The sequence below is a fragment of the Monodon monoceros genome, unplaced genomic scaffold (genome assembly GCF_005190385.1).
Source record: "Monodon monoceros isolate NGI ecotype Baffin Bay Population unplaced genomic scaffold, NGI_Narwhal_1 Super_Scaffold_18, whole genome shotgun sequence".
NCBI lineage: Eukaryota > Metazoa > Chordata > Mammalia > Artiodactyla > Monodontidae > Monodon > Monodon monoceros.
In genome coordinates, this window is record NW_021703774.1 from 174,728,152 (window position 1) to 174,740,560 (window position 12,409).

At 40.5% G+C, this 12,409-nt stretch overlaps 1 protein-coding gene across 6 annotated transcripts in view; it reads left to right on the plus strand.

Moving 5' to 3' along the window:
* RERE (arginine-glutamic acid dipeptide repeats) overlaps nt 1-12,409 on the plus strand; it is a 426,438-nt gene that overhangs the window by 282,081 nt on the left and 131,948 nt on the right. For all 6 annotated transcript variants that reach the window (XM_029230137.1, XM_029230140.1, XM_029230141.1 and 3 more), the window contains one exon: nt 11,485-11,533. In XM_029230137.1, coding sequence (XP_029085970.1) covers nt 11,485-11,533 — 49 coding nt within the window. The remainder of the gene's footprint in view (nt 1-11,484; nt 11,534-12,409) is intronic.

Sequence of the window (12,409 nt, forward strand, 5' to 3'; positions counted from 1 at the left end):
GTTGTTAGAAAGATTGGAAGAGAATGATATGAAAGTGCCTGGCACGTAGTTTATCAGTGTATTACTGTTATGAATTCAAAGTCCAAGTCTACAGTCTTATGTAGGTGTAGCTATCTTAACAACATCTCTGTTTTTTGGTCAACCTGTTCATCTAAGACAATCTTAGGAACTGTGTTAGGAATTACGGTAATTAAATTAGTGGCCAGTATGTTTGGCCAGCATTCTTCTTATGCTTTTTGGGTGTTTATATTTTTCTTTACAGTTCTTAAAGTTTTTAAAAAAGCTTTACTTCCATGTCGTGTAACATTTGGTGTATGCAGCATTAAATGTTGTTCTTTTCTTGCCAGTCTCTCTAATACAGTGGGATGAGTATGTGTCTGATACAGTGGGATGAGTATGTGTACGTTAATGCTTGTGTTGGTACCACAGCTGCCACCACCGTTGCTGCCTCCTCCCCCTCCCCCTCCTGACCGCTCCCCATATTCACACCACCACTGTGAATAGGAATAAGGTGATGGCCCTTTTTTTTAAAAAATTTAATTTTATTTACTTATTTATACAGCAGGTTCTTATTAGTTATCCGTTTTATACATATTAGTGTATACATGTCAATCCCAATCTCCCAATTCATCACACCCCCGCCACTTTCCTCCCTTGGTGTCTATACGTTTGTTCTCTACATCTGTGTCTCAATTTCTGCCCTGCAAACCGGTTCATCTGTACCATTTTTCTAGGTTCCACATATATGTGTTAATATACGATATTTGTTTTTCTCTTTCTGACTTACTTCACTCTGTATGACAGTCTCTAGATCCATCCACGTCTCTACAAATGACCCAATTTCGTTCCTTTTTATGGCTGAGTAATATTCCATTGTGTATATGTACCACATCTTCTTTATCCCTTTGTCTGTCGATGGGCATTTAGGTTGCTTCCATGACCTGGCTGTTGCAAATAGTGCTGCAGTGAACATTGGGGTGCATGTTCTTTTTTGAATTATGGTTTTCTCTGGGTATATGCCCAGTAGTGGGATTGCTGGGTCATATGGTAATTCTATTTTTAGTTTTTTAAGGAACCTCCATACTCTTCTCCATAGTGGCTGTATCAATTCACATTCCCACCAACAGTGCAAGAGGGTTCCCTTTTCTCCACACCCTCTCCAGCATTTATTGTTTGTAGACTTTTTGATGCTGGCCATTATGACCGGTGTGAGGTGATACCGCATTGTAGTTTTGATTTGCATTTCTCTAATGATTAGTGATGTTGAGCATCCTTTCATGGGTTTGTTGGCAATCTGTATGTCTTCTTTGGAGAAATGTCTGTTTAGGTCTTCTGCCCATTTTTGGATTGGGTTTGTTTGTTTTTTTGATATTGAGCTGCAAGAGCTGCTTGTATATTTTGGAGATTAATCCTTTGTCTGTTGATTCGTTTGCAAATATTTTCTCCCATTCTGAGGGTTGTCTTTTTGTCTTGTTTATAGTCTCCTTTGCTGTGCAAAAGCCTTTAAGTTTCATTAGGTCCCATTTGTTTACTTTTGTTTTCATTTCCATTACTCTAGGAGGTGGGTCAAAAAAGATCTTGCATTTTTGTCATAGAGTGTTCTTCCTATGTTTTCCTCTAAGAGTTTTATAGTGTCGGGTCTTACATTTAGGTCTCTAATCTACTTTGAGTTTATTTTTGTGTATGGTGTTAGGGAGTGTTCTAATTTCATTCTTTTACATGTAGCTGTCCAGCTTTCCCAGCACCACTTATTGAAGAGACTGTCTTTTCTCCGTTGTATATCCTTGCCTCCTTTGTCCTAGATTAGTTGACCATAGGTGCTAATGGTCCTGTAGGTGCTAATAAACCCATAGGTGGGTTTATCTCTGGGCTTTCTATCCTGTTGTGATGGTCCTTTTTTTAAAAAAAGCATTTCCCAGAGACTTCCCAGTGGGAACAAAGAGACGTTTAGATGTGCATCATAGACATACTTGCTTGGTCCAAAGCCCCTGTTTTTCTGGGGACACTCCATTCCTGTGTATTATGAAGTTTGATATCCATGTATGGAAAGCCAGCGACATTTTTGGTCGGGAAATTGGCTTAACCTGTGAATACTGCTGCTTTATAAACTGAGGTGGGATTTTAAAAATAAATTTGTTTCCTAAACTGTCGTGTGTGCGTGTGTGTGTGTGTGTGTGCGCGCGTGTGCGTGTGTGTGTGCGTGTGTGCGTGTGTGTGTGTTGGGTATGGTCCTTACAACTGTTTTCTTCTTTGCAGCAGGTGATGACAGTAAAACCCATGAGGAGCCTGAGGTGGGATGGAGTTGTGTGCCCTGGGCAGATGTGCTGCATGTTACTATATAATGGGGGTGGGGGAGATCAGGCAAAGAAGAACTTCAGGCAGTGGAATGAGGTCATCGTAGTGCTTTGAAACTAGATCCTTTCCCATGTATTACTGAAAAAAATTTTTTACCAGTTATTTTCTGATGCTGCATATTATTTTATAGAGGCCATATTTACTGACTCCTAGTGTCAGCCTGGAAATTTTTCTTATTCCTTAGCTAGTGCCTAAATTCTTGGTTCTGGACTCTGCATTATATTTAGGGGGACTCTACTGAAAGGAGAGAGGCTTGACATCCTTTATAATTAACTCACTGTGACCCCTTGAAAGAGCACCTTTATCTCCTCGGCCTTCGTTTCTTCTATTAAGCTAGAAGGCTGGGATCAGATGGCCTCTAAGGAACCTTCCGTCAGAGAAAATTTAGAATATTATGATTCTGGAATTTAATGAATTCCTGTCCTGACCTTTGCATTTGTGTATGAATTTGGAACGTTAACTCTTCCACATGTTGACTGATTATCTTTTTCTTTTACTTTGAATGAATCCTGAGTTTTGTTCCTTCTGGGCAGTTTATCAAGCTTGTTTCAGATGAATTTGCTTTGCGGGGGTGGGGGGTGGGGGCGGGTAGCCTTCTGTCACAGGTGACTTGACTTTTCAATAAAGCACTTAGTTGTTATTTATGGCAAGATGGTAGATGAGTTAAAATATTGGAGTCATTTATTCATTTAAAATATCTTTAGTGAGTGCCAGGGGGCTCTGGGAAGTAGTGGTGAGCTAATATCAGACTTGGTTCCTGCCCACAGGGTGCTTTTGGTCAGGATAGCCATGGACAGAAATAATTACACAAATTAAATATAAAATCGTGCCTGTGACAAGAGGCTGAAGGAGAGGTAGGTGGTGTTTTGGGAACTCATAACAGAGGAATTACTTCCTGTTCTCGCTCCTGGCAGTGCTTGGAGCTATTAATAGTGATGACTACTGTGTGACAGGCACTGTGCCTTGCTTTCCATAGATCATCTTTTATTTTTATAGCTGTCTTGCAAAGTAGCCATTATGAACTTGATTTCATAGATGGGCTCAGAGAGGTTGAATTGAGTTCTCAAGATCACACTTAGAGCTGACAGAACCTTGGTACTGACATTTTAATCCAGGTTCCTTTGACTCTGAAGTCTGTGCTCTCCCCCAGGCAACTGAGCATCTAGACTCAGGTGTGTATATCAAGTTCTCGCTCCCGGCCGCGGCGGGGTGCCCAAATCATGGGGCATCCTGAGGATAGGCAGAGCACAGTGATTTTACTCAGATTTAGGGAAATTTTTTTCTACCTTAAAATGAATGGGAATATGTTATGGAGTAGAATACAAAATTTACTTGGATTTTTAAGAAGCTATGTCAGACTTCAAGGAAATTTCAGACTTACTGAAAAGACTGTTTTAGAAATACCTGTCCATGCTGGAGAAATCTGAGAAACCCAGCCTGCCATTCTGGGTTTCCTTGTTATCAGTCTGACTTTCACTCCTGCCCACCACCCTTGTAAAAAGAAGTGATTCTGGTATATTGCCTTTTGATTTTCCTAAAATTTGGTGTATTTCATTCTGGACCCCCAGTCTGTTATTTCTGTGGTCACTTCTGAATGAGCTAGTAAACAGAGTTTCTAGAATCTTCTTTCTGTTGATCTCTGTCCGTCTTCCTGCTTAACTTGCCACCCTATGGAAAAGATAAGAACGATCTGCCATCGAGCCTTGCCATCTGAAGGACAGGTAAAGGGAGATTGCATGTGATTTCATTCACCCATGGCAGCAGCCACAGGAGCAGGGTCTGACTCGAGAGTTACTGGTCCCAGCCTTTGGGGAATGGGCCAGAGGCCACCCTGCCATTACGTTCTGGGTGTGGATTGTGATGGGAAGTAGCCACGCCGGCTGCCTGTACAAGACCTCTGTTCTACCCCTTTGTGTCTTCTCCCCAGGACCGCATGTCCTTGTCCCTCTTCTTTCCCTGTAGATGCAGGTTCTTGTCGTAAGCAGTCACCGTGATCACATAAAGATACTTGGGGGTCTTAAGTGAACATTCACAGACCCGTGCCTTCCTCACACCGCCCCCTCTCTTGGGGGGAAGGAGTGGTTCTGCCGGGCGGCCCCTGTCTCCAGCCGACTCGCTCTTCTCCAGAAGCTTCCTCGTCTGGCCAGCTGCCGCCTCATCTTCTTTGCATAGATGCTGCTCCCTTTCTGATATTCACTTGCAGGCTCCCTGCTCCTTTCTGTCCATTCCCTGTTTACTTCTTAGACTAAAACGTTTCCATGGTAACGGGTTACTTTTCAAAGGGAACATCTTGTCATTTTATTTAATCCACTGCAGCTGAAGGGGACTGAAATATTAAGTTGTAGTTGCCATGGATACTGCTTTGTTACATTGGTTTCTTTTGTATTAGATTTCATATACAGTGAATTTCTTTCTATTTTTTTTTTAACTCAAGGAATAAACACAGTGGCTTACCATCATTGTTGTAATTTGGCTTCTGGGACTATTTTTTCATATTCCAAAGCAAAGATTTGTAGAATAATGGGGATTCAACTCAGCTGTTTCGAAATATGTATATTATTTACGTTAGGGGCACAGAGAAATTCTTCCTTCTTGGTTGTGAGGATGGTGAGTTTTTTTTTGTTTGTTTTTTGGTAGTATGCATCACAGCTAAGGATGTCTCAAAAAGGATGATCCCACTCCAGAGATCCCTAGTAAATACAGAGAAAAAAAGGAATGTGTGACTTGAGTTAATTCATTGAATCTCGTAGCTTACTAACTGTGGCATTCTTTCTTCAGCTACCTATTCACCTGTCTACAGTGTACTTTGAGGGAATCTGTTATTTATTCAACTTTTCTCATGTCTGGTTTTCTTTCTTATCCCTAGTCTATCTGTAATACATCACTCAGTTAACCTCTTCTTTTGACTTTAAACAACTTGTAATTTTTTAGATTCATAGGAAGTTGCAAGATCCTACAGAGTGCTCCCATGTACCTTTCACTCACTCACCTACTCCTAGGAGGTATGGTATAGAACTCCAGTGTAACATCAGAATCCAGACTTGGGGGACGCTAGCATAGTGTGTGAATAGCTCTGTGACATTTTATTGCATGTGTAGCTTTGCAGATCTATTCCATCATCACAAAGATTCTACTCCCTCCCCTCTCCCCCCACCATTCCTAATACCTGGCAACCATCTTTATAATTTTGCCATTTTGACAATGTTATATAAGTTGACCTTTAACTTTGATGGGTTTTCTCTTTTAACATGATTTTCAAACTTTAAAAAAAACACTTTTTGATTATTTTGTCTTACTTTTGATGCTTGAAACGAACAAAGAAGTGAATTAAGGAAAAGGATATGGCTTCTCATAGTGGTCCTGTTTATAATTAGTTGTGTAATTTTGGTTCAGTAAAATCACTCTGCCATATGGAGTGTGGCTGGGAGCTCTGACTTTGGAGTTAACTAAACTTGAGTTTGAATCCTGCTTTTTCCAACCTGTTAGCTGTGTAATCTTGGGTAATTTCATAAACTCTCTTAGCTTCAGGTTCCTTATCTGTACAGGTAATAATAGCACCTACTTTCCAGGGTCATCCTTAAGGTTAGGTAAGACAGTGTATGGAGTTTGCTTCGCTCGAAATGCCTGCTACATAGTTAATGTTCAGCGTACATGTTAGCTTCTTTATTGATGTTGCAGTTACTCCTGTTATTATTATCTGTTAAGTGGAGCCGTTGCCTCATAGAGTTGTCATGGAAGAATGAAATAATGTATAGAGAGCGCTTCATAAGTGATAACTAGTATTATTTTGCTTCTGTTTGTCATACAAGTATGTGATACCTAAATTTAAGGTAATATAGGTAAAAACCCTGAGGCAAGGACAAAGGTGTGCATAGATGTGTCTTGCATTATCCTGGGATATGACTTGCATCTTTGGTTTCTTATTGCATGTGTAGTATCCTTTATCTGACCTTGCTGGGATTTACACTGTCCTTGGTCTTGATTTTCCTTCTTTAATTGAGGGCTACCCTGGTTTTGCCCAGACCTGCTGTGTTAATTAGGCAATGCTACACATCAAGCAGAAACCTTCTTAGTAACTATGTTTTAAACACAAGATAGAATAAGATGTGAATTTCTGTGAATAACACTACTAGTCCTCTGATTAATATGAAAATATGAATTAATACATAGAAATGAGATAATACTGTAAGAGCACCCAGAACAGATAGAAAGTACTTAACATGTTAGCTATTGTTACTAATTGAAGGATTAACCTGGCGTTTTCTAGATTAGGGACCTTTTGAATTTGAGCCTCCAGTATATTTTTTAGAATTTATTCCAGTGACTGTTTATTGGACCGTGACCCCCAAGTTAATCCCAGTCTCCATGACTTCAGAAAGTGGCTCCAGACTTTACTTTATTTTCCATTAATATGGATGCAGTCAGCGTCCATTCTCTTCTTGTGAACTTCTCTGTGTAACAGCGTCGTAGTTCTTAAGCAGGTTACATGCGTAAATGTCTCGTTTCTTCAACACAAATATAATATTTCACATTGATGGGCTGGAGTGAGGAAGAAGTGTATGTAAACGAACAGGGGAGCAAGTATTACAAAACAGGAAACAAGTCAATCTTCCTAGTTAGTTAGCCTCCAGTATTTTATGAAGTTCATAATGTATAATAGTCAGTGCTTCTCACAGCTGGTTTGTGGGCCCCATTATTAATTTCATCAGATCCCGACCCCTGAGTTCCTGTCTTTGCAGTATTCGTTATGATGAAACGGGAAGCACCGTGAAAGACTGCTGGTGCACACCAAAGGGCACGCATTGTTTGTTGGAGTTAGAAGCTTGACTAGCTGCTTCTTTCATGCAACACCGTTTTTATTTGGGAGGATAACTGGTAAACCGTGTTCACTCACTTGGGTAATCGGTGGACATTTCCTTGAAAATGAACGAACGCAGTGAGCCTGCCATTTCGAGGCAAACCAGCTGATGGTATTTTGCCAATGCAAGATTGGAGCTTTCAAGTAAATAATTAGAATTTTGAAAAACTTGTACCCACCACTCTGAGTTTGACAGCTTCTGTACGTACACAGGCTCTTGTTGTGAGATGTGTGGTGATATTAATGAATGTGATTACTTTTTTTAATTGTATAGTTAACTGTGTTAATACTTGGAAGATCTGCAAAACTTAGTGAGTGAATATTTTCCATCTAACCAATGCATGACAAAATCATGGGTGGAAGATCCATTCAAAGGCCAAGACAGACCAACAGATTTTAATGTACAAGAGTCCAAAAGATCATTGATAAGATTTTAGGTTAACATTGTGCAAAAGACCTTTAAGAAACAATCACATGTTGGGTTTTGGTGTAGTATCAAAAAGCATATCCATAGTTATCAAAAAGACTATTCACATAATCTTTCCTTTCCCAGTTATATATCTGTGTGAGGTTCGATTTTTTTTTCATATACTGTAACCAAAAGAATGTACTGTAACATATTGAGTGTAGAGAAGCAGATGTGAGAATCCAGCTGTCTTCTACAGAGTCTGATCCTAAGGAGATTTGCAAAAATGTAAAACGTTGCCTCTGTTTTCACTGTTTTTTGTGGAAATACAATTATTTTTCGTAAGAGTATATTTAATTGTTAAATATTGTTATTTAAGCCTATTGTTATTTTAAAATAAATAAATAAGTAAACATTTTGAAATCTCTCAAAAATACAGTTTCCTTGAGATACTCAATAGAGTGTAAAGGTGTTAGACCAAAAAGTTTGAGATTTGCTGTGTTAAGTAAAAGGAAAAATGTAGTAGTCAGCATATCATCACTAAGAGTGTTTCCTATAAGCTGTTGATACTGCATTTAAAGAATAATTCTTGGTGATTTTTATCAAGTTTTGCATCCTAGCAGTCTAGAAATACTCATGTAACCACGGAATTTTCAATTTGTCCTGAATGAGTAATAATGTCAGACAGGTACTGTATTAGATTCTGGGGGATATAAAAAGTGAATTAAATCTCTCTTTCTGTACTCTCCAGTCCCAGAGTGGGTGGAGGTAGATGTCCAAATTAGTCATAGCAGAGTGCCACCCGCTAACATGAGGTGGGAACCACAGAAGGGGCACTCGGGCTGGGAAGCGGCAGGTGGGGACCCTTGAATGTAGAGTTTGGCTGCTGTCAGAAGAAGGGAGGGCTGAGATTGTTCCTTGGATTCCAGATATAGCTGGATACTGGCACTTTCCCAGGAGGAAGGCTACTTTTTCTTTTCACCTTCAGTTCATACACTGACAGTTTTTCTGTCAGATGCATCCAATTTTCTCTAATAGGGTGTATATTGCTATCTACCTCTTTTCTCTTAGATCTAAAAAATATTTCTGCCATTTATTCTATATTTGGGAGTACCTGGATATGGTCGGCTAATGCCATTGTCTGCTTACCTTGCATCTTAATCCTGCTCAAAACTAACTTCGTTGTGCCTCTTGCTAGGAGACCCTAATATTTAAAAATTGCCTATGATGAATACTTTTGTTGTAAAATTGATTTTTAATTTTAAAAGGTGCTTTGTTTTATTTTGTGCTTTTCAGTCTACTCATTAATAAGTACCCTTCATTGACATAAAAGAGAGAAACAGATTTCTAATTTTGGCTGTTAAGATACTCCAGCACGTTTTTTAGTCTCACTTGTATCATTATTAGCGGTATTAATAATTACTAGTATCCTGTTTTTATACAAATAAGTGGTATATAAGCAGTTCTATTCAATAAGGTGTTTGGGGGGTTTATTGTGGTACAGTTTTGACCTAAATATGATAATACTGGTTTATTAAAATATTAAAAGAAAAAAAAACAAAAACGCATGCAAAAAATAAAAAAAAATTAAAATAAAAATGAACCAGGAATGTTTGTCCTGGAATCAGCAAGGACTTTGCAGTGTGTGTAGCAGTGATGGGGAGATGCTTCCATAACCAACCGCTTGAAGACCGTCTAGAAGAACCTGAAAGTTGAGCTGTGGGCACACGTTGCTGGACGGGCTGTGGCTGAAGCTTTCTGAGATGATGCATTTTGGCCAGACCTCCTTGTAGGCAGGCAAGCATTTGGGGAGTGTTTAGAAATGAAGGAGAGAGCTAGGCTTGGCAGCTATGTTTTGCTCATAGCTGGTTACGAAACAGAAAGGCATGAGCTGGAAGGGAAATAGTGGGGAACACTGACTGCTTGTTTTTTTTTTAAAGAAGTGCTCAGATTAAAATAGCCTCCTGGTCTGTGTGACTCCTCTGCATACCTCCTAAAACAGCTTCTCCTAATCCCTGCATAAACTCATGGGAATGTCAGCTCTGCCTTTCAACACCCATTTCCCTACGCACGAGACCAGGGTGGCTTGTGAGTTAAAGGTCGCTCCTCACAGGAGCTTTTCTCCCACCACAGCCCCTCTTTTTCAGTTTCCCGCCTTGGTGGGGTTCTGGTCCCACTTGGGAAGCCCTCTCTTGCCTGCTGTTGGGCCCCTCACGTCCTTCAGGGGTCTCTCTGGAACTTAACCTCTTCATGGACTGTCTCCTCTTGAAGCCCGCCTAATTTTGATCACTTCCCTTAGCATTTTTACTCTGTTTCTCCTGAAATGTATTGGGCTTATGAGTGGAGCGATTGGACCAGATCTGGTGTTTGGGACATGGCTGCTACCTTCCCAGGTAGATGGACTGTAAGCTCCTTAAGGCTTAGACCATTTTCTTTTTGTTAGTCTTCTCTCTTCCTTTGTCATATCTGCTGCCCACTTTGCCAAAATAAGACTTTTCGCGAGAAAAATTGTCGGATTAAAAGAAGAAAGTGCTGGACCTGAAGGAAATAATAGTTTTCCAGAATTCATTTTAACAGCTTCAAAGCTAATGGTGGGGGTATCAGATCCATGGGAGAAAAATAAGAGTCTGTGCTTCCTCTTTGGTCTTGGCTGCCTTATTATGCTCTTCAGCTCGGTCCAGGTCGACAGATAATCATAGAGCAGCTCTCACCATGGAAAAGCCTACTCTTCAGCGCTAGTGAAAATTCACAGGTGACTGTACAGCGCGGTAAGGCCTTGTCACTGGGCACGGAAAGCGTTTTCCTAAGAGGGTCAACAGATGGTCATGATGGTCATCGAGGGTAACAGGGAGCTCTGGGCACTGAGCTCTGGGAGGCCGAGGTCTGCGTTTCTTTGTCCACAACTGTGTACCCGCTGCATGCCCTGTGCAAGGCCCAGGATGCAAAGACGTTTGATGAATGTTTCCTGAAGGAGTGAAAGGGAGAAGATACTCCACACTTTTGGGGGTGTGTGAGGTGACATGGGGAGGAAATCAAGAAAGGTTTCAGTGAAATGGTGGTTTTTAGAAGGACCCTGGATGGTTTGGATTTGGAGCGAGGGAGAGTGAGCATAGCAAGTGCAGTAAGAATGACACAGAAATGAGATGGGTCTTTCACCTCCTAGACCTGCTGGGCTCATGCCCCCACACGCTTTACATCTCTGCTCAATTTCACTTTATTAATAAGGCCTTTTCTGACTATCCTGTATAAAGAACTGTAAAAGTTCATCATTTACCACCCCTTTAATTCCTTGACCCTTTTCATCATCTGACCTATTTGTTTCTTTTTCTTTTTTTTTTTTTACACAAATTAGAATAAAAGTCCCAGTAAGGCAGGAATATTGGTTTGTTTTTTTTTTCATTGCTTTATCCCCAACACCTAGGGCAGTTCCTGGCTTGCAGTTGGTACTTAATAAATATCTGGTAAATGAATGAATGCATGACCCAGTGTGTGCTAGGAATCATGAGCTATCTTGTCTATATTTTAATAAGGTTTATCGTAGGCACCCTGAAATATTTTGAAAAGAAGAATCATGTATTGGGATTGTACTGTAGGGATGTTCGTCTCTCTGCAGGGTGAAAGAACGATGGTATAGGTACTCGAGACAGGGAGTTACAGTAGAGGGGTTTCTAGAAGAAACGGTTTTAGAGATGCGTGTGGGGTTAGGGGAGCGCACATGTACAGGGCGGCATTAGGAACGGTGGGGAAGCTAATTCTTCCTGAGTTATCCCTCACTTACTTCAAGTGAGTTGTTTTCCTTGAAGAACGTGTGCATGTTCATGTCAGAACTATATTATGCTAACCTGATCTGCTCTTTTCATGACAGGAGGCTGAACAGTACCCAGGGAGAAATTCGTGTTGGTCCTAGCCATCAGGTAAAGCAAACTTTAGTAGCTTCTTTAATAGGTTTTTATTTCTTATTATTCAACTGGCCCTTTATGCTGTTGAGCAGCAGCTTAGAACTGTTATGCTGTTTGGAATTTTATATAAATGCAGAGATTTATTTTTCTAAGATCACCACATACATTTAAAAAATTGTGGTAAAATATATGTAATATAGGGGCTAACCTGGTGGCGCAGTGGTTGAGAGTCCGCCTGCTGATACAGGGGACACGGGTTCGTGCCCCGGTCTGGGAAGATCCCACGTGCCGCGGAGCGGCTGGGCCCGTGAGCCATGGCCGCTGAGCCTGCGCGTCCGGAACCTGTGCTCCGCAATGAGCAGTGAGAGGCCCGCGTACCACCAAAAAAAAAAAAAAAAAGTGTATATATATATATATATATATATATGTATATGTATGTATGTAATATAAAATGATCCATTCTGACCACTTTTAAGTGAGTAGTTCAGCCCTTAAGTGCATTCATATTGTTGTGCAACCATCACTAGCGTCCACCTGCAGAACCTTTTCATCTTCCCAGTCTGAAACGCGGTGTCCATTAAACAGTCACTACTCATTATCCTCTCCCCTCATTCCCTGGCAGCCTCCCTTCTACTTTCTGTATCCATGAATTTGACAACTCAGTGGAATGACCCAGTATTTGCCCTTTTGTGTATGGCTTATTTTCTTACCATAATGTCTTCAAGGTGCTCCCATATTGTAGCATGTATCAGAATTTAATTTCCTTTTAAGGCTGAATTATTCATTGTATATATGTCTGTTCATCTCTCGATGAACATTTGGTCACTGCCTACTTTCATTGTAACTTTTTTTTTTTTTTGCGGTACGCGGGCCTCTCACTGTTGTGGCGTC